Source organism: Cheilinus undulatus, linkage group 7 (genome assembly GCF_018320785.1).
Source record: "Cheilinus undulatus linkage group 7, ASM1832078v1, whole genome shotgun sequence".
NCBI classification, from domain to species: Eukaryota; Metazoa; Chordata; class Actinopteri; order Labriformes; family Labridae; genus Cheilinus; species Cheilinus undulatus.
Window position 1 is genome coordinate 26,735,575 of NC_054871.1, and position 26,414 is coordinate 26,761,988.

Below are 26,414 nucleotides of genomic sequence, written 5' to 3' on the forward strand. Positions count from 1 at the left end.
AGACACCTTGCTGCCAAAGCTGGCAGACGATCTGTGATTAACGTCACAGAGGAGCAAAAAGTGTGTGGGTTAAAGTACGCATGAAGTATTTAGCTAATAGAAAGAGTAATGTCATTTTAAAAGGACTATTTTGGTACCTTTTAGCACCGTTTTCAGCTATGTGCAGCTTGGCTGTTTTCACAAACTCTAAACTCTCATTGTAATGTTGTTGTATGTTATAGTAAAAAGAAGCGTTTAAAATCCACAATACGCTTCCAAAAGTACCAAAAGAAGTTAAGCAACTAGCTAAAGATCAACATTACTGAGCACAAAGAAGCTACAGATCGGATTCAAAACTAAATATTCGAACTTTTGTTATGGTTGGATCAAAACCGATCAACAAAAAGAGTAAAAATCAAAGTTATTGTTCCCTTATATGTCCCTAGATAACCAACAGAAACAAATTAGACTATCAGCTTGACATCTACTCGTTTCTGTATTTTTATGCCTGCTTCTGGATAAGACTTCAGCAGAGTAATTTATCGCAAACAGATGAGAGGAGCTGATGTTTTTTTTTTTTTTTAACCCTTACAGGTAATGTCAAGAATAAGTCAAACAGAATAGAGCAATGGAGTAAAAACTTTACTCATATATATATATATATATATATATATAAACAGGATTAGCTGGAGAAAGAAAAAGTTATGGTACACAGTGATAGTGAGGGCCAAAACATTTGCCTATCTTTGTTGATCCTGTATTTTGCCTTTTATCCCCTTAAGCATCTATCATTTTATGTATGTATTTATTTATTTGCCTTTGTGCTGTGGATCAAGACGTGAGGGACAGCTATTAGGAATAAATAGGAACAGAGGAAAGTTTGTCCTTTGAAGCTCTAAATTGACCTTTATGCTACAATTATAATCAGAAATATTCTACCTATACTGAGTATGGTCCTTACACTGTTCATGAATAAGGCTGTTTTAAGAAACATTAAGAAACACATCATTCATGTGAGCCACTACAGCTAGCTCTGAGTGCCCAACCATCGTTTGTTGTTATTATATTACACTTAAAAAGCCAGACTGTTCCCAAATGAAGAGCAGTTTGGGAACCAAACAACCAGTTCCACTGAGCTGGGTCAAATGATCTGGATCTCGTAAAAGAGACGGAATTCCTGTCACAATGAGTGAGACTGGACAGACATCAGCTGAAGAAATATGGGCAAGATCAGAGTTTAATGTGCTAAACTGTGGGAAACTGTACTGAACCAAACGGGACCACTTTGTGGAAACGGACCAGACATGAGTGTTGTGTGACACGTCAAGTCATCAGAATGATTTTTTTAACTTCTACCTGCTGCTGTTTAACTGAGCGTTTTTCAAACTGATTTGCCTAATTATTTCACTACTTTCAGCACACAAAGTACCTTAAGGATTAAGAAGGTTTTTATTAGATTTTTTTGATTGGCATAGTCGTGAACAGCTCAAAACATGGCCTTTTAGTTGTGTTTCTCTATGCAAAAATCACTTCTTGCCCCCCATCTGGAGTTCTCCGCTGCTGCTTGACGTCATCTACAAAGAACTTATACAGAGTTCCCTCTGAAAACATGGACTTGCACACATGAGCGCATGGTTCTAGTTTATAGCCTTGTGCAAGCAGATTGACCATAATTTTAGTTCTGTTTACATGAGTTACATCAATTCTGTTTTTGTTGCTCAGTCCATTTTTCCGATAGATGAGGGTCCCTTGGTATGGCAACCCTGCCTCATCATCTTCCCACACAAGAGTTTGTGTGCAAGGCATTTTTTTATGTTCATGTGCAGATAACATTAGACAATCCATGCCTCTGTTAACCTTGCAAAGCAGATGGATATGCCTGTTTCTGTGTTTCTCACTGGTGAATCCATCCTGCAAAGCTCCCGTCTGAACCGTTTGGGCCTGGTTAGAAAGTGACAAGACCAATCAGCGATGAGGGGCAGTGCTTTCAGGCGTGGCAGAGTCGTGACGTAAGCAAGCAGAAACAAGAGGCCAGTGCCGTTATGGCGGAAGAGCTTAGTGTGGATGCTGCTAAAGCGCCAGTTTTATCAGAACTTGATGACATTTCTTTGTTAAAAGAAGAACAAAGAAGAACAGTGAGTTGTTTTCTTTTCAAAAATGACAAAAGTAGTGTACTGACATGTCTGCAGTTGCCATGGTTTGCGTTATGCAGTTCTATATGGAGTTTATTCCTCGGTAGCTGCGTGCATACGCCTCGGTACTGGCTACAACGTCATGTGCTTTGTTGCTTTGATTGGCCAGTAAAAATGTGACAGACAGAACGTTCATCAAATCACCAGCTCTGCCCTTTCCCAAACGCTGTGTATGAGAGGTCTGGTGTGTCAGGGTTTGCCTCTGTGGGTTTAGTATAAGAAAATACTGCATGTACTCTCTCAGCAGCTTGGACACAGTGCTTAAAATCACACTGGCAGCTTAGGCATTTTTCATCATATTCTCCAATTTATGTGCACAACTGTTATCAGAACACTGCACATGTGACTTTTGAGACTGAAAATGAAAAGTGATCTCATTTTTAGTGGGTTGTGCCCTTACAGTAATGGATTAAAAGGTGACATTTTATGTTGTTAAGATTACATCATTGTGGCTCATTCCCAAAGGCCCAAGATTCATTGTTTAGGAATATTGTATATTTAACATAGCAAGGACTGGTCAATTCATCAGACACACCTGAAAAGTTATTTTCACTTTTAGGTTTAGCTGTCAGTTTTCATCATAAAGCAGTTACTTCCAATAATTGCTAACCTGCACCTGCATACATTAAACATGTCTTCACATTGTTTAGCCAACCACTGAACATACAGAAAAATTGTACTCAGCATTGTAACATTTCTTATATCAAAAATAGGGATGTAACAGTCTCAAAATCTCACTGTATGACATCTCAGGAACAAGTCCACAGTACAATATTTATTGCGCTGTACCCCCAACACAAAAAATGAAGACTTGGAAAGATGACCTTGGCATTTATTAAACAACAGTTAAAACCTTCATTGTCCACCTCTGAAAATAGCCATAGGTCTTCGGGGATATATTCATTGATGAGCCTCGTGCTGTTATAGTAAAGTGGGATCTCATTTGCCACTCGGAGCATCCACCATTTTCAGGCTGTAAGATCAGGCCAGCAAGTGGAGCACAAAGGATGATGGGTATGCAAGGGCCGATCGTAACTGTAGTTCCCACATTCCTTTGCTCTGCTCCACTTAAAAGACATCAGTTTTTACCCTGAAGACCTGCCATTTGAAAGCGTCACATCCTTGACGATATTGAGATCCTTCTGTCACCACAATACTGTGATATTAACCTTACTGTTGCATCTCTAGTTGAAAATTAAATATGAAAAACATTATGAAAAGACTAATATTTTCTATAAAAGATGCATTCAGAGAAATTGAAGGGAATGGGACAGGTTCCAATTCTGATACCAATATCAAAGATACATCCATTACTGCTGAAAATGCAGGCATTGGTATTGGCAAGTACATGTTTAAACACTGATACTGACATTGTTAACAAGAAGTGACCCAGGTCATTAAAAGTCAAATAACTTTCGAACCATAAACCATAGCCTCTCACTTTTTTTGCATCCTAAAGGTTGTTATTGCACCATTTCATTAATGCTATCCATGCCTTTGTTGCCCTTTGGTAGCAGTTTTCAAAGCGTTTCTAGCAAGCCTGGAACTTGGATGACTTTTCAGAGACTTTAAAGATTAAATCCACACCGGTAGAGCAGTTGTTGAATGTCTTTTATCCATTTTTAAATCCATTTCTGATCATTCATTGCCTCTAGCTTGAAAGCTAACAGCCATCTTGTTTCCCTAGAACGCTTTGTGAGGAGCTGTCAACCAATGGCATTCTGTTTTGTCATCACATAGCAGGAAAAAGAACTTCAGGTGTCACAGAGAGGCTGTACGTTATGGTTATATTTAAAGTTTGTTTACAGTAACATGAAAAGAGAGAACAATAACTGGTGGAAAAGCTTGGCTGAGATGTGGGTTGATGCATTTGTTTGAACAATGTTTGTGTGCTTAGCATTGAAGAAGTACTGATATGTGATTTATGCTGATGTCTTGTGTATCCTGTACTATTTATGACCTCCTTTATGACAAAAACATTTAAAAATGCTTGAAAAATTCCTACAGAAAATCCTACAATGAAAAAGAGTGTATTCCCAAACATTTTTTCATACTACTCTGTTTTAGTGCTGATACTAAACCTTTTATGCCTTTGTTAGACTGGATAAAATTAGCTTGATGAACGGTACAGGCTGTGGTCTCAGTGTTTGTGTGTGTTTATTACCACAGAGATAGTTCAGCTGCCCAGTAACCGTCTTGTAGCATTGACTTTTGGCTCCAGGAGAAGCCTGTTGCCTTGGATACCTCTGTCTCTCTATCTTCATTTCTCTATTTTTCTCCCCTTTCTCTCTCTCTCTCTCTGTCTCTCTCTTTCTCTCGTCCCTTTATCTCATCTACTTCCTCCTCCTGTTTGTGTGTTTGAGGGAATGCAGGGTGTGGCGACTTGCTGCAGCGATCTCCCAGTGAGACCAAAGTGGTAGTGATAAATAAATTGAAAAATAAACTTTATTTGTTTCGATGACAAAAAACAAAAGTTGAACACTTGCGCTTGAGATAGATATTTGAGGTATTTAGTAGTTTAACCACTCTTTGCTGCTGTTTTCATGCTCATCAGGTTACTTTTGTTACTCCCAGCCTCTCAGTATTCAGCCTGAGTCAGTCTGTGGTTTAAGTTAGTTCCCTTCAGGTTTGTGGGAGTTAAATTGTCTTTGCTCTGTTTATTTAGCCTCTTATGGCTCACATGTCCCTGCCTAACCCTGCTGGATGCACCTGCCAGCACATCATTGATCTCTCCGCTGTCAGTCTTATATGGCCTCATCGCCTCCTCCTCACCTATCGGCTCTGCAAGCTCCCTATATAACCGTCATCTCCTTCTTCATCCTCCTTATCACTTTCTCCTGTGTCATTCTTCCTCTGTTATCTCTGCCTCCTTCCTCCCTGTCTCCACTCTGCAGATTTCAGCTCTTCCTACATCTTCTCCACATAACCAGGAGAGAAGGGACAGCCCACGCACAGTATAGAAACAGAGCTCACTGCGGGCTTATTGCTCAACCCCAGAACGGCTCTGGTTGAACAACCAATAGAGGTCCCAGGGAACAGCAGTGAAGCTTAGAGTAAGAGTGACTGAGATTATAGGGTCATGTCTCAGGCCCACCCACTCGTTCCACCTCCATGGGCCTTCAGGTGCCCATGTGGTTTTGTATCTGTGTTCAGTGTGTATATATATAAATGCATTTCCATCCTTTCATGAAATAGCCTGTATGTGGCTATCCCACCCTGGGCTGTCCTACATACAGGGTTAAGTCTCTCACATATGGAAAAATGACTTTTATTTACTAGAAGGCATTTAATTCTCATTATTTCTTTTTTTTTTTTTAAGATTTATTTTTGGGCATTTTTGTGCCTTTATTAGACAGAGGGGGACAATGGATGGAATTGGAAACAGGGTCAAGAGTGGGGGAGAGACATGCAGTAAAGGGCCTCAGGCTGGATTCGAACCCGTGTACATGGGGAGCGCCTTTAACCACTAGGCCACCTGCTCTCCTTGATTCTCATTATTTCTGAATAAACAGGTTTCCTTTTTAAGTGTATAGATTTTTTGTGCTCTTTATAGATTATAAAGAAGGTTCTTTTAAGTGCTATTTCTTCCACTCTCCACATCTCGTGTTGGGTTCTGCTGCTACTTCACATTGGCTTTTCTTTATGACCAGTTAAAAGCTTTTTTGAGCCTTTTTCCTGCATATGCACTCTTGAAAATTTATTGTAAATTTCAAGACAGCCTAACTTGATCTTTCTTTCTTGGCTGTCCGCAAAAGCATCTCATAGCTGGAGACATCCCCTGTCTGAAATACACAGAGGTGTGTCTAGGGATGGGGATCAAAACCCAAGTCCATTAAGACCCGGTTCTGTGTTTTTGAAATACCCGAAAATCAATAACGTTTTAACTTATAGATACTGCTATCGAGTCTCTCAGGCTCTGTGACTTAACGTCATTTTAAGATATAACTAACTAAAAGCACATCAATATTGTGCATCACCAGAATGGTACCTTCAACTGTCAGTTTGAGGAAAAAAGATGCTTGCGAGATGCATGAAATCATATCCACCTGCCCTGGGAGTAACAGGCTCTCATACCCCTCTCCTTAGCTGCTTCAGGACAGTTTTCTTCTTCTTCAGCTGCTCAGATAAATGCTGAAAAGTGCTCCAAAACATTAAGTCCTGTTTGTTAAAAGTATTAATCCAATGTAGAAATCCGTGGTGGAATTGGCAGAATGAAAGTTAAATGGCGAACTTAACTAGCTGAAAGATGGAAAATATGATGCATTCAGGTAACCTCAGTCAATTAGACGACTGTATTGTATATGTTATGACGCTCACTTGCAGTTTACTCTCCTGAATATTTCCCGCTGCAGGTGCCAGTGTAACTCAGTGGGTAGAGCAGGTGCCCATATACAAAGGCTGTAGTCCTTAATGTACTGGTCACAGGATTGATTCCTGGTCTCAGCACTGTTTGGTGCATGCCTTTCCCCCACTCTCTCTCCCCATGTTTCCTGCCTCTCTTAAGCTTCTCTGTTCAAATAAAGACAAAACCCAAAAGATACTCCAAAAGGAATATTTAATTCATTACACAGTAACCTTACTTGGAAGCTGCCGGGAAAAGTTTTAGGATAAGGTGGGGTGAAAAATGTTGTAGATTGCTTTTACACTGTCTCCTAACAAAGGGAGCATCAGGGACGATAAATCCGTGTCTGAATTGTTATGCTCTGAATCATGTCAACATGGAGAAAAACCTATCAGGCTCACAACTGTTAAAGGCTCATCAATACAAAGTGCCAAAAATTCAAAATAAAAAGGCTATTTGTCATATTTTTAACAAGGGAAAACTGACATTTAAAGGGCAGAGAATTAAATTGGGCTATCTTAAAAGCACTGGCTTAACTACAAGGCTTTTGGTGTCGATTGACCCAATTTGGTGACATGTGGGAAGCCTCAGTGACCTACTAACCGTTGCCCTACATTCATTCCTCACTTTTCCATCTCATCTGGGATAATCTTAATAGCCATAAAGATGGGCCAATAGCTTAAAATATTTTTAAAAATCAAAACATGTTCAGAGTTTCTTATGCATATCCCATACCTTTGTCCAGTAACCAAATATATTCAGGCCTTCGTTTTGAATTTATCCATGTCTGGGTTGATGTGTTTTGCAGATTGCTTGCACATTTTTAGTTTATCTTTGAATATGTAAAAATTACAATATTATTATCATCAAAAGATCCTTAACTTTAAATTTCCACTCCGTTTGAGTACATGATCCTCACCACCATTATCGCTAACTGTATCGTCCTGGCTCTGGAGCAGCACCTTCCCGGGGAGGACAAAACACCCATGTCCAAGAGGCTGGTGAGAAACTCACGCAAGCAGAAACACCTGCACACAAATCCACACTCAATTTGCAGTCAATTTGCTGATGTTAGATTAAGTCTCAACTCTTTCTGAGGAACTCCAGCTCAGAAAACTCAGACATGACTCCAGCATTACAACAAGATAATTCTGACTCTGATTATCTCTGTCTTTGTGCTTACAGGAGAAGACGGAGCCCTACTTTATCGGGATGTTCTGCTTCGAAGCAGGAATAAAAATAATTGCTCTTGGCTTTGTATTTCATAAAGGCTCTTACCTCAGGAACGGCTGGAACGTCATGGACTTCATCGTGGTCCTCAGTGGGTGAGTTAAACCTTGTGTTTGTTTGCGTGTGATGTTACAGATGCCGATGTGTGAAACAGGATTAGTGTTAAGAACTGAAAGGCCGGGGTTTGCTGAGATTTACTGTTTTTAAGAACCTTTTTGTGCTCATCTTTAAAGCCTCCAAGTTATTGTTGCTGGTTTGGTTTCTTTTGGTTAACAAACAGTTTATCTCTTTGTAGCTTGTTGGTCTGTACTGTATATTAAGATGGATGGCGTAACAGCCACCTGGGAGTGAAGCCAAGATATTTACAGCCCTTGCTGCTTAGTAGCTGCAGTCAGCTGCAGATCAACTTGTGAAGTTGAAACACATGACAAGACATTTTTGTCAAACCAGGATTCTGTTGTAATTGTAATTACCATGCTGATTTATACCAAATGTTTCAGTTATGCAGACATAGCTCTTCAAATGTGGCTCATTGCAGCACTCTTAACCAGATTAGCAGAGCAGACCTGGAAAGGCGTAACAAAAGGCATCGTTAGAGTGACTGAGCTGTCCTTAAACTTCTCTGAGTCTGTTCTGCTCTGGGCTGTGCTGACTTGAGGATTCTTTGCCATTTTCTAGTAAAATAAATGTGTGCTGCAGGTAGGGGAAAGGGTGTGGCATTGATTAGAGCTTGAGGGATAAACTCCCTTCTATGGGTGTTTTGGCTATAAATGAACTCACCAGAGCAATTTGTCTCTCCCAATCATAGAGGTATTTAGGCTTTGCAAAAAAAAAGAGACATGCTGTCCATATTGGTATACAGTCGATGGTCTTTAATGAGCATTTACAGCTTTTATGCTTGAAATTAATTTAAAAATTCAAGAATCAAGATTTGTTATTTGCCACTCCCATTACATGACAAATTCTCAGCACATAGGGAAGCAAAATGCTGTTCTCCCCAGATAAGCCATACTAACAGAAAAAAACAGAGATGGTATCAACTTCTTTGATAGTTATTCATTTATTTATTTAATTACTTAATATTACAAAGGTGTACTAAGTTTAGTTAATTTTTGAAGAATAAAATTCCAGGGATGCATGCAGTTCTTTATTAAATTAACTGGCACAAAATTTGTAGGTCATTTAAACTAATTACCTATCAGTTTTTATAAACACGGGCTTAAAATCCGGTCTATAATGCTCTTTTAAACTGTAATGAACCTCCTGCCACTAGAGGCTGCTGTAGCTTCAGTTAATGGCTGCTGTCTTCCTGTCTGAGCTTTTCCATGGCACTTCACCAGACGTAAATATGAAAAGCTCAGCGGCGGCTTAGCGATTAGCGCGTCATAGGAACAGCGCGGTATGACAGTTATTTGAAGTAATAAATGGATATGTAGGCTGTCGAAGCTTGAACTCACAGGTAACCACTCAACCAAAGTGAAAAGAGCCCACATATCAAAGCACTATATTAATCTGCAAAGAGGAACAACTGGCGAAGCTAGCTTTTAATGTTTGCCACTCTGTAGAGATTATATCAGGCTAACATCAAACTCACTGACACAGTGAACCTGTGAGGAATTTGACTGTTTTCTAACGATTTTCTCCTTGTTAGACTGTCGGTTAAATCAAATTTAAATAAGCGTATAGCCAAATGGGGAAATAGACAGTTAGGAACATCCTTGAAGATCACATAATAGGCAAAATACACTTTTTCAGGCTTTTATAGCAAAAATATGTGCCTCTGGCCTGTCCACAATTCCCCCTGGCACCGGCCCCAAGTTTGGTTGGCCCTCCCTGCTCGGACGCAAGTTCTGCCCTCCTCTCCTGAACTGAAAGGAGGATCAGGAGAGTCACATCCATCATGCCAAATCCATTTCCTGAGATGGGTGTAGTCAGGGGCGGAGTCAGACAGCTCATTAACATTTAAAGCCGGAGACACAGAAGCAGCTCGTTCTGAAGAGGGCTGAAACTGAGGGTTTTTTAGACATGCAAAAATCCAGTACTGGGGTGTTTTTTTCAGCAACAAAGTTCACAGGAATGTTTTGGGAACCTCCAAGACCTCTGAATCTTGTCTTAAAAGGGTAAAAGATTTGACCTTTAATTAAAAAAAAAAAATCACAGTCAGTTCGATACAAATTTAACTAGAAAAGCACTTGGAGAGCACAGACCTCTGCCATTAGCCCTATCTCCCAATAGTAAAGAATCCTTTAAAAAATTTCTGGATCCAGACGGTGATCCAGATCCCTCCCAAAATCTAATCAGTTCTTCCTTATGCCATTCCTGACATTTCCCAAAAATTTCATGAAAATCTGTCCATGACTTTTTGAGTTATGTTGCTAACAAACTAACTAACAAACAAACCCTGACAATAACAACCTCCTTGGCAGAGACAATCAGTCTGGGACAGGACTCATCACAGAGCTTGGTTTCATGCTAGCAGTAGAGTATTATAGCAGTACAGCAGTTGCCTCTGTGTCACCCATAGGGAGCTCACGTTTACCTGTTTGTCTTTACTGTAGGGAAAAGGTGTGGTGTTTTATTAAAGGGCATTTTACAGCAGTTGCCTTCTCAGGAGATGTAATACCTAACTGCTGGGGCACAGAGAGGAAATGTTTGTGGTTTCAAAGGATGAGCTTGATTAGACAGCAGATTAACCTTCACACCTCTCTCAATCACACACAAACACACACAGGCAGTCACACACAAATGAAATATTAATCAATTCACAGCCCTGAAGTACAAAGGGTGGCAGACAGGGTTCTTAGAGAATTCTACATGATTCTAGCTGTTCAATTATTGATGAGCCCAGCTCGGTCTTCTTGACAGTGTTCCAAACGCCACTGGAGAGAAAAAGGATGTGAGGTCGATGGAGAAGGAGAGGAGGGGTTTAGCAAATAGTTTAAGGAAAGGTAAAGTAAGCTTCCTGACCCTCTAGCATATCAGTCAGCCAGTGTGTGGTTCAGGACACTCAATCCCACAGCGAGTTACTAAACCACCAAAATTAGAAGCTTAATTAAAACACAGAGAGACAGGCTCGTGTTAATGGATTGTTCTAATCTCACCTGCCTCAGTGGGGACAGAAAAAAAGAAAACAAGGTCTGCTGTCATGGCTGAAAGAAGCTGTAATCAGATTTCACCTCTGTGTGAGCTGTGAGCAAAAGACAGGAAGCTCTTATTGATGTGATGGCTTTCTCTTGTGCTAAGGTCAGTCTGTGTTGTGGCTGGAGACATCTCACTTGCCTAGATAAATGCCCTGATGAATTCAATTTAAACCGGTTTTTCAATTGCATGTGGCCATTTTTCAATAGCCTTAGAAAAGACAGCATATTCTGATTGGCTTAATTTTTTTTTCATTTTTATGCAGTAGTTTGAATCCAAAGTGGGGAACAGGTTTAACCTTTTATTGGTTTTTTGAATCAATCATGGCTAATATAATTTGACTTTTTTCACAAAAGATAATAATAATTTAAAAAAACCCTTTTTAATGTCAAAGTAAAACAGATTTCTACAAAGTAATGTCAGTAAAAAAAAATGTCATATAAAATAAGTGACAGCATAGATATTCACTCCCTCCATGTCAGTATTTAGTTGATGCACCTTTGACTGCAATCACAGCTTTAAGTCTGTGTGGATAGCTCTTAATCAGGCTTGCACATCTGGACACTGCAATTTTACTCCGTTCTTTGCAAAACTGTGGAAGCTCTGTCAGGTTGCTTTAACAGCCATTTTTCAAGTCCAGCCACACATTCTCTATTTGATTTACAGTAGGTCTGGGCTTTGACTCAGCCACTCCAAAATATTCACCTTGTTATGCTTAAACCATTTCTGTGTAGCTTTTGCTGTATGCTTTGTGCCATTAACGTCATAGAAAGTAAATCTTGTCTCAAGCTGCAGTTCTCCTGTAGACTGAACAAGATTGTTCTCCATGATTTTCCTATATTTTGCTACATTCACTTTATCCTCTGTCTTAAACAGGGCCAGCTTCTCTGAAGCATCCCCACAGCATGATGCTGCCACTACCATGATTGACAGTGGGGATGATGTGTTTGTGGTGATGTGCAGTGTTTGGTGTTAGGCAAACATAGTGTCTTGACTGATGGCCAAAAAGCACCTTTTGGTCTCATCAGACCAGAAAATTTTCTTCCACTTGACGATGGAGTCTCCATCATGCCTTTTGGTGAACACTAGTTGAGATTTAATATGAGTTCTCTTCAACATTCCACTCTTCCAAAAAGCTTTGACTGGTGAAGAACCTGGGCAAAGGTTGTTGTGTCCAGAGTCTCTCCCGTCTCAGCTGCTGAAGCTTGCATGTACTTCAGAGTAGTCAAAGGTGTGGACTCTCTCACTAATCTCCTTCTCGCACGGTCACTCAGCTTGTGAGGACGGCCTGATCTAGACAGATTTACAAATATCCTATATTCCTTACATTTCTTGTTTATGGATTTAACTGAACTCCTGGGAATGTTTAGTGACTTTGACATTTTTTTGTTTCCATCTCCTGACTTTTCAATAACGTTTTCTGTGAGTTGCTTTGTGTGTTCTTTTGTTTTCATGGTGTAATGGTAGCTAGGAATACTAATCAACCAGATACTGGACCTTCCAGACACAGGTGTCTGTATACTACAATCACTTGAGAAATATTCACTGCAATCAGGTGATCCCCATTTTAATAACCGAGACTACTAACATCAGTTTGCTGGACCTCTGTTAAATTAGGTCAGTCACTTTAAAGGGGGTTAATATTTATGCAATCACTTATTTTACCTTAAAAATTCTTCTTTATTGGCATTACTTTGACGAAATCTTTTTTCACTTTGACATTGAAAAAGGGTTTTGTTAGGTTTTTTTTTTTTGTCAAAACTAATACTTTTTATAAACATTGTATCCTTCCACATTCTCTTTTGGGAACGAGATGTCTACAAACTGATCTGCTTGGAAGGATGTCAGGGCTGAAGTGATTCAAATAATAAATATAAAATGAGCAATACATATGATCTAATATCCTGTGGTGGGAGGCAATCCATGAGGACAGCATGCTTGTACTGTGTTGATTGTTCTTGGAACACAGAACAGCAGACTAAGGGAGGAAGCACAAAAAACCGTAGCAAATTCATTTCTATTCACAATGCCATGGTTGTGCTGTAACATATACAGCCCATGTTTGCTCTGTCTCCATGACTTCATTCAGTTTTTCTTTCTTTCTTTAGAATTTTCAGTAAATAGAAGTCCAAAAAGTAGTACCAGTCCTTCCTGACCTCGCCCCCATGTTTGTTTGCACTTAACTGTAAGAGATTTTGTGAGGTTTGTAGTTTAGAGAGTAAAGACTGGTAGTACGTGAATTTAATCTGTTAGTGTGGTGTTGGTCAAATTGTTGCTCTCCACATATCTGAGAAATGAAAGTGTTCAACCTATCAATATTCATCATGATTGTTCCATCTCACTTTTCAACATCTGTTAGGATTTTAAAAACATTTCATTTAAGTGCAGACCTCAGCTGTCTGTTGTGGTTAAGGAAACAGACTATCTTGATGTGAATAAAAAGGCCTTCCAGGTCTAATTTTTATTAATATTCAGCATGATGAAGTGTACTGCAGATAGATTCCTCTCTAAATTATTATTCTGGCCACAGCATAGATGAATTAATGAAAATGTTCTCGCTCTGTCTCCTTCTCTCTCTCTTCGTCTGAAACACACGATGGCTTGTACTCATTCACTCACCTACAGGCAATCATTCGAATTTGGCAGCCTTGTTAGAGGGTTAGAAGATGAAGATGAATGAAGATGATGTGAACTGCTGATAACATTAGATGAGTCATCAGTGCTGTCTATCAGTTAGTAGTTAGCAGGTCTCTGCAGACAGGAGAGGTCACACACTGCATTACAAATACTGCACAGACCCTCAAACCTTCAATACACATACACACCATGAATGCCAAACGTGTAGTAAAACCATTACTAACAAAATCACATATACATTAGTTCTACACCTATAATGAATCTGTGAATTGATTAGTTCTTTACAACTACAGTTTCAAAGAGAGCAGGTCTGTTAAATTACATACAGATACCAACAATAATCCACCAAGCAAGGAAAAATTACTTTTTAAAAAAGCAATAACCTTGAGCAGGACCAAACTCATATTGAACATCCATCTGTCATGTGGTGGATAGAGACAAACATAAATGTCAAGGTCCCTAAATTTAATTTCTCTAAAAAAGTTTAAATCTATTTATGTTTACAGTAAAACTTCACTCCCTGACTGCAGAGAACAGTGACAGTTTGCTCATGAAAATACCAAAGGATGTGAGTCTAGAGGTAGCGTCACAGTTTAGTTTTCATTTTGCCGTACAAGTAGTTTTTTAGATTCCGATACCAGTGTTGTAAAGAAGTCCAGCTGTGCTGAAAATGATTGCTGTTGGTAAGTACACGTTTATGCACTCATCAACACCTTTTTGTTTAACTTTATGTTTTGCTTCATTTGGCATGCTATATGTTAGGATTATAAACTGGAAATCAATTTGTCCTTACTGCTGGCTAACATTGCAAACACTACTACTATACTACTGCTTTTAGAGACTGGGTTTAATGGCACTCACTTTTTTTACAGTGATTTAAGGGATATACTTTTAGGAAAATGTCTTTGAAAAATGCTGACTTTTTTGGTTGGATGATCATGAAAATCTTGAGTTTAGTTTCAGAAAAGGAACCTTTTTTTATTTACAATGCCTGGGAGAAAAGGTGGAATGTGTTGTTTATCTCTGAGCTGGTAAAACATTACACAACCCATGAAGGTTGGGCACTTTTGTTTTGCATAAATAAAGTACAATCAAACTCGAGCAGTGAAGAAGAACTAAACAAAGGCGAAAAAAAAGTATTTGTTAAAAAACTCTTCCAGACCAGCATTGCCATATATGCCAAGAAGTGACACAGATTATTAAAAGTTAAATAAGTTGGGAACCAGAAATTGTTGCCTCTCACTTTTTTCCTTTTAAAGCCAGCCGTTGTGTCATTCCAATGATGCCTTCATAGTCCTTACCCAAGCTTTTGCCGTGAGCCTGGAACTTTTTCAGAAACTTTAAAGATTAAATCCACATAGGTGAATCCTATATTGAACATATTTTTTATCCATTTTTAAAGAACAAAAAAGTAAATCATTTATTGGCACTAGCTTGAATGCAACTTCCATATTTTCCAGAAATGCTTCGTGAGAGGGTGTCAACCAATGGCAGTCTTTTCCATCTATAAAGTCATGCTGTGTGAAACTGAGCATGCTTAATCACTCAGATCATTATGGAGACAGCCTGAATAGAGCATAATGAAGAGAGACACAGAGAGCCTGTGATGTGGCCCTCTGTGCGATTATTACTTTAACCCTTAGAGCTCAAGTGGCACAGATCCTATCGCAGACGCACCCTTTGTAAATTGTTGTGGGACTAATACACAACTACTTATATGAACATCCTGGGGGTGTGTGTTTATAGATCACATCTCCAGGTTTTACAAAATGTATGTTTTGTCTTTTTATGTGTTGTTGAGTCAAAGTTATGATTAATTTTATATTGCATGTTTTATTAACTCTTGTCATATACGACAGAAGAGACACGTGTTGTTAAAAGTTAAAACATTTTTGAACCATAAATCATAGGCCCTTTTTTTGTCCTCTGAAAGCTCTGTTGTGCCATTCTAATGACTCTATCCACACCCTCGTAGCTCTTACAAATGTTTTCTTGCAAGCTTGGAGCTTAGCTGAGTTTCCAGGGTCTTTAAAGATTAAATCCACACCAGTCACTCTGATATTCAATGTCTTTTTATCCATTTATAATCCATTTCTCAGTCGTTCCTGGATGCAGCTGGTTAGGCCGTCGCCATATTGTGCCGCCATGTGCTCTGTACTGTTTGTATCCCAGAATGCATTGCGACTGGGTTGTGAAAACCAATGGCAGGCTGTTCCATTGTCGAGTCATCTTTGCTGAGCAACCGTTGTGCACAGACTTTGGAAACTACAGAAGACAGCCTGAATGACTCATAATAGAGGAATAAACACAGAGAGGCGGCAATTTGTCCCTCAGAGTCACTGCACTTTAAATAATGACTCAAATTCACAAAAGCGTAAGGACTTTTTTTAATCAAAATGTGAATGTCTCACTGAATTAGTATTTTTTTAATTTCTTTTGTCCAAAGGAAATGGGAGAAAAAGTTCATGCAACCCCCCCCCACAAACCCTGGTAATTAATGTTTGTTTAATACTTGAGTTTTGTCTGATTTTTTTTTTCTTATGTCTTTATAGTCCCATAACTTATTTGAAATCCAAGTGACATCACTGCAGCACACATATTCTTCAAGCCAAGGCTGTCCTGAAAAAGAGGATGTTTGGTGTGATGATTAGATGTAATCAGTAGTCTTAGTGTGAACCCAGGAGCAGAGCTGGAGACAGATGAAGCAGTTAAAAAGGTTTTATTTGGGGGAACACGGGGGGGGGGGTCCAAGGTCCAAGGGGTGCAAGAGGAATCCAGGGAGGCATGAGGGCTGCAGATGTGAGAGTTGGCAGAGGAGGCTGTGAGTGAATCCGGTGAGAGAGTGTGGCAGCGTGGCAGAGATTGGGCTGAGAACTGGCAGCACGTGGAGGCACTGGAAGAGGCGAAGGGAGAGTAGGATTAGGCACAGGCCACAAGAACACACAATAGATATCAAATAGATACTCGAGAGTAAACTTTAGATTGCTAGAGAGAGGCCAAGATACTACGTAGGTGCGGGAATACTCTGACGCTGGAGAGACCTCTGAGCAGAGCTTAAGAGTGAGTGGTGATTGCCGTGATTAGGTGCAGGTGCGTAGGTGCCAGGGGAGCCAGTGCAGGAGAAACGTCCAATCTCTGTAAAGAGGATCACAAACACTCCACACAGGAAACAGTCTTCAGGAAATCACCAAAATAAAAACAGAAAAATGTGCAATCACCACAGTTTAGAGCTTGACTGTGCACCACAGGGTTGATGTTTTACAACCTTTTTAAGACAAAAAGTCCAGATGAGACACAATGCTTAAAAGAATAGCAGAGAGCTCAGAGGTTAATATTTTGCATTAAAACTTTAAATAAATAGCAGGAAAAACAACTTTTTCACAGAGAGGCTGTACAATATAATTCTATTTGTGGAGCCATGTTCTGAGTGTTGGGTTAAAATAATGTTTGTTTTCCATATCACACAAGTATCGGACTGGTACTCCATATTGGAAACCCAATGCTCCAGTACTGGAATCCGTATCTGGAAGGAAAAAATGGTATTGGAACATCATGTTAAGTCAGGACTTTTAAATTGAGTATGTGTGCATCGCTTCTCACACTCCTAGTAGGTGCGTCCTTGTGATTAAGAATCTAGAAAACAGAAGACTCACCTGTTTGTGGCCAAAACAGGAAAATGATAATAGAGAGCCATAATAACCTTAAGTAGACATTTATGTCTACATATGTGAGACTATGTATGAAATGAATCTGATGAAGCCCAAAAGGGAGAAAAAGAGAAAAGGCACAAACGTAAACATACATATGGACAGCCATGATGTGTAACAAAAATGTGCAGAGGACAAAGGGAACAAGTGCAGGGAAAGGATCTTTTTTTTTTTGTTTGTTTTATCCCCCAGTTGGTCACTGCTTTTTTGCCTGATGGGAACTTCATGTCCAAACTGTCAATATGTCAGCTAGTGATTGTGTGGCTGTGCTATTGGCACACGTGTGTGTTAATCTGAGTTTGGCATCGAATCTGATATTTTTGAGAGGACTGGCTGGTGACTGACCACAGCTAAACGGGCTAAAAATGAGCTCCCAGACAACAGCCAATTATCAGTGTATCTTTACACAAAATCATAACAAGTCTATCAGTGTGAATATCAAGCACTACTTAGACATTTCACCAGCATGTGCAATAATGGTTTACACCCTGATACCAACAGTTCCTTAGTAGCTCTATCTAGTGCTGAAAAGTTATACATCATGTACTTTAAACCATTGATGTTTAAAATTAATGTTTTAAAGATAGAAGCTGAACCTTCAGGATGTCTTACAGATTTCTTTTACCCAGCAGAGTCAGTAGCATTGAGTGACATTGCCGAAGTAAACCTTTCCTACCATCCTGAGGTAAAATGTTTCCTCTGTGCAGCTTAATTTGTCCACTTTTGTCTCCAGTGTGTCAAAGAGGTGCTAATTTACCTCAAATGACTGAACTTAGCTGACTTTGACTATTATATCACAGTTGAAGTCACACAGGCAACCACTGTTATTGTAGAAAGAGTTGGCCCAGACTAAAGCATGTGAACCTTTCCACAGTGGATCCCCCTGACTCACTCAACATTACGTGTGAACATGTGTAATCATGGAACCATTTGCAAACGGTGACAATGCTGGAGGCCACGATTACCTCAGCAGGCTGCCGCGGTGTTTTTTACAAGACGGCCTGTGTTACACAGAGGGAGTGAGTGGGAGGCAGGGATGAAATAGCAGATGGTGCTTGCTGTTTCTTTAAAAAGCTGTTATTATAGATAAGGACTGTTTTGACTGCAATTCAAATGGAAGGACTGGGGGGTTTTCTCAGGCCAACAGACATGCTTAACCAGCCTGTTATCCCTGCTGAAGAAAAACAGAGAATGCAGTTTTAACAGGGAATCTTGGCAGAGGTAAACAAAGTAAAGAAGAGAGGAGATGAGAAGGATCCCTTGATGTGTAATCGTACATACTAATTGGCACTGTGGCACTCTCATTCGCTGGCAGGCCCTCCATTAGACTGGCAACAGTTGGCAGAGGGAGACGCCCACCAAGAGATTGTGTCACTACTGTGTGCCAGACACAGAGAGGGGGAAGGGGTGAGAGCACAGAGGCGAGGGAGTCAGCTCAGAGGTAGTTAATGAGAGAAAGACTGAAATTTAAAGCATTTCAAGTCTTCTGTAGTCTTTGTTTTCTGCAGTAGAAGTTACAAAGACATGTCCTTTGTCTGAATTAAAACTTATTCTACTGTTTGAACAAAATGGAACAGAAAGGTGAAAAAACAGGGTGAGGATAAACAGGGTCTTTAAGGTCTCCTTTCAGTAATCTTTGTTAGGGTAAAGGTGAAGAAAATGGGAAAAAGAGAAACTGTTGGTAAGGGGAAAAATAATGAAATAGCCCCTTTTATAGTACTTTAATATAGAAAATATTACTTGCAAATAAATTCATAAATACATGTTTATTTCAGTGTCATTTTACCTTAGTTTGCTTTCTCTCGCTTCATCAGTGGCTTGTAAATGGGTATGGATGCATTTGGATGGGATTAGCTAATAGGTTGTTTTCAATCACATGATCCTGAATGTCCATTGAGGGTCAGGAAGTGGGGCAGCCATTAAGAATAAAGGGGAACAGAGGAAAGTTAGTACTTCACAGCTCAAAATGGATCCCTACACTGAAACTATCATCAGAAAATAGTTCAGTATACATTGAATACAATCCCTACACCTAACAAAAACAGATTTTTTTCCACAGTTTAACTAATTCACCTGTTGAGGAGGGGATCAATATCACCTTATGTCTCTATAGTGAAGCCAAACAATGACATGATTTAGGTTATAACTTGACTAGTCTCAGGGTTTAATCACAGACTTTATGCCAGATTTTTAGACTTTGCTGGTGCCATGAGTGGCTCAGCAAACCAGAGCTACCTTCTAATCTTGCATCATTGTATACCCCATAGATCTGTTAAAACTTGAATACAGAACCCCCCAAAAATCTGCATACTCAAGCTTCAATCCCGTTGTAGACTATATCCAGTATCCTTTTTTTCAGCCTGGTTGTGTTTATTATTTTTCCCTCCTGAAATGCTCAGCCAGTATTTTTAAAGTAGAGCTGTAGTTATTGTAATGTATAAAAATCTCAGAGAAGCCATTGTCCCTGTAACGTATTCACAGAGATCAGAATCTGATCCGTGTCCACATGTTGGTGTGACTGTGTGTTAGTTCATGTGCAGGAAACAAATGTGCCATTACTGCATGAACTGAACAGTCTGTGTCTCACTCATGAATACCTGTCCTCTCCTCTCCTCTCTTTTCCATCTGTTGTCTGATCGATTGATGAGTTCCGACACAGCGGGGGTAAATCTGTCCCCCTAAGCTGTTACCGTGGCGACTGAGGACCCTGCCTCAGGTCAGGCTGTCACCACCTCCACTCCTGCTGGTCAGCTCTAGGACCAGACACAGACTGATATGTTTGGTCTTTAAGTCAGATAAGGGAACTTGGTGGTAAACCTTTTTATTGTTGGCACTCAAGTGAGAGAAAATGAGCAGACAGAGGGATGAAAACTCTTCGCTTTCTCTACTAATTGAGCCTTTTTTGTAAATCAAAGAGTATTGTGAGTGAATAATGATGATAGTGTAGAGAAAATTGACAGTCAAACAAACTGTGTGTCCCTGCATGCCCTTCCTCTCCACCTCTTTCTATTGTCTCTCTGTCCCTCTTGATCTCCTCCTTGCTCGCTATCCTGGAGAGGCTGAGTGGGCTGAGACAAAGACAATATTGAGCGCTTTTTTGTTAGAGGTCTGGTTTCTGATTAGTGAAGATAATGAAGTGCTTCACTGCAGTAAAAGACATCCTGATGTGAGGTGGAAGTCATGTCAAATTGTGTTGTTATATTGAGAATATTTCAGTAAATTTAAGGCTAAAATCCCAAGCAATTCCCTATCCAAGAAAACAGGCACATGAACTCGTGTCAAACAGAAAAATGAGATGTAAAATCTTGACCAGTGAGCTTTAATGAGACCGGTTAATTGACTTTTTTTGCCGCAGGACAGAACCATGTGTGCTGTTTAAAGATTGATCCAAAATGGGCTTTATTCATAAATCATCAGACCTGTATCGAGACCATTAAGGGCCAGTCATCAATGAATCAGCACAATGAGGACATCTGACCCACAAACCCTGGGGACAGTATTAGTACATTAACCCATTAATATGGACTAGGTGTCATGTCTTCTTCCGTTGTACAAAACAGAGGCCAAAGTAACCTTTCAACAGGCACTGGCATAATGCAATGATGATTTAATTGACAAGTTAATAAGGGTGGGGTAGTCACATCTGGTGCTGGGCGATTAATTTAAAAATAATCAAAACCGACATTTAGAGCCAATAACTGACATAAACCTGCTGTGTCTGTTATTTCGGTTTTGTCCCCTTGTAAATCTCTCTATTAATGCACCATAGAAGCACAATACGTGAGAAGCCATCCAATATTACACGGAAGCGCTACAGAGTAAAACTCAAGCTGCGGGGCGGGCAAGAGGGGGCTCGCTTTGAGCGTTCCTGCCTCTCTCTTTGTACATCAGGCCGGTGTTTGTATGATACATATGATCAAGGTAATACATATACAGCGTTGACCAGTCAGTGTGGCCAGTCAAACTGTAATCAGCACCACTCTTGTTTGATTACTACAAGGGCACAAAAAGAGAAACAAAAGAGAACATAATTGTATGGATTAAGCCACACAATTTTGTTCTGGAAGTACACAAGATTGATGCATTAAACTTTAGAATAAACAAAATTTCAGTTATTTGTTTAATTAATCATGATTATGATTTTTGCCATAATCGCCCGGCCCTAGTCACATCCCTGCTTTCCAGAAGGAGGTGCCCCCGTTTGGTGATAACAAGCCCAGAGAGTGAATGCCAATAGTTTAAGAAATCATAGCAACACTGATTTGTATTTTGTGCTTTGAATAGATAAAAAAAAATCATTTGCAACATGTTTTTTTTTTTCTTTTAATCTTCAAATGACTGAGTATAAAAGAAGAGCTTTGGGCTGAAACCTGTAAAGTGGTCAAATATTGGATAAGTGTATAAAGTCATAATCTTTACAAGAATGCAAACCTTGGTTTTTTTTAGTTTTTCAAAAGATGTGACTTTACAAGAACAGAATTCAAGATTTTTTTTATATTATGAAGTTGAACAAAGTCTGTTGGGAGGGACAGAATCATACCACATGAAATTGTTTTCCTCGCCCAAGTACCTCAGTTGAGAGTCTAATCAAATGGTACACAGCAAAGACTGGAGTGATGAATTCTCAGTGTTAAACATTTCAGAGTTGATTTTAACTCCCAAAGTGTAATTTTAACTTCCTTCTGAGTGAAATGGTCTTCATTGTTGGAATTAGTTAACAGTGTTAATGCATTCAGTGCTAGTCCAACTATGTAGAGGCAGTTGAGCTAAGCACACTGATCATTTCAAACCTTGAGGGCTGACTTTTCCTTCATGCCCTTGGATTAAGTATTTAGCTGTGTCTTAGATGTTTTCAGATGCATTTATATGTGTTCAGAAGTTGCCTGTTGTACAGGGATCCATGTTTGGATTCCTTCACTTTTGTTTCTCGTGAATCGTTGTTTTTTATGTTAAACACTTCTGCACCATGAGTGAAGTCATCCACTGAGATACTGACTTCCTTGTATTAGTATTGCCTTTTCCATGCTCATCATTTGACCATTTTTTAAATTATAACTGTCAACAAAACTGCGGGTAAATCCACATTACCAGTGGTTTTCCATGGAGGTCTACAAGCAGGCTTATTGTACATTGTGTAGCTGCAAGAAATGTGATTGGTCAATGTCGTTAGAGGGCAGAGCTAAGTGAGGTCAATTTAAAGCCGGCAGGTGAAGCAGCAGAATTGACGGCTTGATCTTCCCAATACAACTGCTATTGCATTGACAAGTTCCATGCCTTCATTGATAGGTTTTGCCACATTTTTCGCCCGTCTTCTCCTCTGTTAATCCAGTTAACATGTTTTAACTTCATAGCTTGACCAATGTCCCTTATGTTATCATGGAGAAATGAGGATTTATGACTGAAACTGCAGCCAGTCATTATTATTTTGGCCTTATTACCAGGTGGCTGTTGCTACCTATGTCCATCTTAATACATGCAGTCTGTGGCAATCTCTTTCCCAACAATAGTAAAACCCATTCATGTCCCACATGTGGGTGCTATATTCAGAAACAAAAGCTTTGAAGCATTTGTGTCAGTGAATTTCTCTAATCCAGTATCAGATGTCTTCTAAGCTGTGTTGAAGTCAGTTTTGATGACAGAAAATATCTGTCTGCAGCACAGTTTTACTTGCAAAAATGAGTTTCTTTTACAGCAGTGTGAGTCTCAGCAGAGCTAATTTGAATAAATTCCTTTTGTCTCCTCCTTTTACCAGGCTACTGGCAAAGGAGGCAGAGTTATTGGAGCGAGTGCTTCTGACACATAGCTCGATAAAAGTTCTTCATGTTCAATGGGAGAGATGTTAGATGTAACAAACTCAAATTGAATAGACTGCTGGTTTGGAAAATTTCCTACAGTATTCTGCACATCCTGGTTCAGTGTGCTCAGCCATAAGTAGAAGTTAAAATTCATGACAAAAACAGGCAGAGATGAAATAAAACCTTGATTCTGATAGAAAAAAATGAAGCCTGTCAGAGGGATAAAGTTTCTCTTAGTTTCTCTTAGTTTATCAGAGCAGATCCTGACCACCCCTCTTATCAGGTCCTGACAAGCAAAATACAGTGCCAGCTAAGGGTTAGCTGCTAGCATATGTGATCTTCATAGCTTCATAAAACAAAAATAAAACAAGACACTTTTTCAATTTTGCATTTTTCACTTTTAAATTAAGTTTTAAGTAACAATATCTAAACTTTAACAGGAAGTTTTGGTTATCTTTATCTCCTTACATAGTGGGTTGAAAAAGACTCAAAACAACACTGAGGTAACAACTTTACTGACAGATTTATTACTGTTAGGATTTTCACAAAAAAAAAAACTGGTTTGTGAGTTCATAAGTATAAAGATAATCACATTTCTATGGATCTAAGCTCTAATAAGAAGTTTAAAGTGTGTTATAATCATATGTGCAGGTAGGACTCTAGCGGAAACAGTAAACAGGGTGCGTGCCGCATCTTTTACACTTCTTTCTCTTGGGAATTTTGCAGCACTCTGTGTCCATTTTGTTGTATTGCTTTCACTTTATGGTTTAATTCTATACACTTTTTTTGCATGATCAATAAAATGTTTATGTGAAAAAGTAAATACACATCAACCTTATCAAATGCACATTATTTAAATACTCTGTTAGTAAGGCTTGCACAATTTTGATACTCTTTCTGACATCACATGTTTTAAACAATACAATAGCTATGATTTTCATGTTTGATAGTACTGAAGAAATGAAAAAACTTATATAAGGTCTTATTTTCATCCCTAAGTTGCTGTGAGCAAGAGGAGCAGTGAGTGAGAGATGGCACATTGGTGGACTTTCAAGAAGAGAAAGTGTGCACTGGTGGTTACAAACAAAGTGGTGATACTGAGAAATGGGGTGTTTTTTTTCTGATAGTTTCACAGTGGTTCCACTCTAAAGATCTTGTAAACACACCTCCTCACAAACATGCAGGAAGATGCAAGATTTTATTTGACTGCTGCTCAAGAAACACTCCTTTCTTACATCCCATTGTTTCCATGAGTCTGCGGCACCCTGTCTTAGCCTCTTACTGCCCACATGTTGTAACTCAGTGGTCAGCACACAGGTTTAATAAAGCCCCTTTAGCATCTTAGTGCCTGCTGCAGACTGACAGAAAGCAGATGTCTCCTTATCCCTTAAAATTGTTTCGTCAAATCCTGACCTGTGGACCTTTTTCAGTTTTACTTTATAAAACAAACCTACTTTGGATACTGCACCTGCGCTCCTCCGCCTCAGGGACTTTTAGGTATTTGGTATGATACTATTGGCATGATGTTGGTATTAGTAGATGTTAGCTTATATTGCAGCATGATAATCATTTAACTAATCTACACTCAGTACTCGTTACAACTAAGTTGAAGCACCTTTGGCCGCAATTACAGTCTAAAGTCTTTTTTTAATATGACACGAGCTTCACACTTCTGGATTAGGGAATTTTCTGCCATTCTTCTTTGCAAATCCTCTCAGGCCCAGTTGGATGGGTATTACTGGTGGACAGACATTTTCAGGCCTCTCCAGAGATGTTTGACAGGGTTCAAGGTGTTGCTCTGGCTGGGCCACTCTTTCACAGAGTTATCCCTAAGACGCTCCTGTGTTTTCATGGCTGTGTGCAAAGTGTCATTGTCATGTTTGAAGGTGAACCTTTACTTTAGTTGGGTTTAGTTTGGTTTGGTTTGGTTTAGTTTAGTTTAGTTTAGTTTAGTTTAGTTTAGTTTGGTTTGGTTTGGTTTGGTTTGGTTTGGCTTGGTTTGGTTTGGTTTAGTTTAGTTTAGTTTAGCGTGAATTGGTTTGGTTTGGTTTAGTTTGGTTTAGTTAATTTAGTTTAGTTTAGTTTAGTTTAGTTTAGTTTAGTTTAGTGTGAAGTGGTTTGGTTTAGTTTTTGTCAAACATGTAAAAGCAGAAAAACAATTACAAAAATACTTAATGATCAAGATTACATGTTCCAAAAGGAGCGGAAAGAAGGACAAACTTATTTAATCCCACCCCTTCTCCATAATTTTTTAACAGTTCACATTAAATTTCCACAATAATATCATTCTATATATTAACTTTTAACATTGATCCACAAAATATAGATAAGGTACATAGAGCAAAACACTTAGGTTGTGCCTGAAATCTTTCTATTTCAAAATATGACTATTTATGTAAGCTTCTTAGTACAAAAATATAACTGTATATTATTCTGTATCAAAAATAATCACTGATAGGTTTATCTGCATCCTTTTTTCGTCCTAGTCTGAGGTTCTGAACACTGCCAAACAGGTTGTTATTCAAGAAAAATACTTTTCACTTTGCCCAATTTAGCTTTCCCTCAACCCTGACCAGTCTCCCAGTCCCTGCTGCAGAGAAACACCCCAACAGCATGATGCTGCCACCTCACGGTTGGGATGGGATTGGGCGGGTGATGAACGGTGCCTGGTTTCCTCCAGACATAACATTTAGAACTGAGGCCAAACAGTTCAGTTTTGTTTCATCAGACCAAAGAATCCTGTTTCTCTCATGTCCCTCAGGCACTTTTGTTGAAACTCCAACAGGCCTTTATGTGTTCTGCACTGAGGAGAAGCTTCCATCTAACCTCTCTCTGCCATAAAGCCCAGATCAGTGAAGGGCTGCATGATGGTTCCCTTTTGAACCTTTGTCCCATCTCTACACAGGATCTCTGGAGCTCAGTCAGAGTGACCATGGGGTTCTTGGTCATCTGTCTTGCAAAGGCCCTTGAAATGATTTTGTAGATTTTGGCATATTGAACAAAAATCTGCTGCCTCCCTGGACAGTCTAGACAGTCCTTACCATGATATCCATAAGAGTGGTAATCAAAAACGGTGTTTTTCGTGACTAAAATTTGAATGGTTTGAAAGGAAAGGTATTACATAACATTATGATTTTGAATTTTTCCACCGGTTTTACATGAGGCATATTAACTTTATCATCTGAGTTGGTGTACGATCAGCTCATCTCTTCTAGATTCTAAATTGATATTTCTTACCCTTTTGTGCTGTCTTTATATCAATCTACCCCCAATCCTTTCTTTTAACAGATGGCTAATAAATCATTTACCCTCATTACTTATTCATCCTGGCCAAAGAGCAATCATTTAGCAAGCTGGCACATAAACCAACTTGCATGCTGATCTTTAATCAATC

At 39.3% G+C, this 26,414-nt stretch overlaps 1 protein-coding gene across 2 annotated transcripts in view; it reads left to right on the forward strand.

Annotated features, from left to right (window-relative positions):
- Positions 1–7,414: 7,414 nt before the first annotated feature.
- LOC121512044 (voltage-dependent R-type calcium channel subunit alpha-1E) overlaps positions 7,415–26,414 on the forward strand; it is an 87,577-nt gene continuing 68,577 nt past the window's right edge. For both annotated transcript variants that reach the window (XM_041791024.1, XM_041791025.1), the window contains exons 1-2: positions 7,415–7,514; positions 7,699–7,838. In XM_041791024.1, coding sequence (XP_041646958.1) covers positions 7,422–7,514; positions 7,699–7,838 — 233 coding nt within the window. In that variant the 5' untranslated portion in view covers positions 7,415–7,421. The remainder of the gene's footprint in view (positions 7,515–7,698; positions 7,839–26,414) is intronic.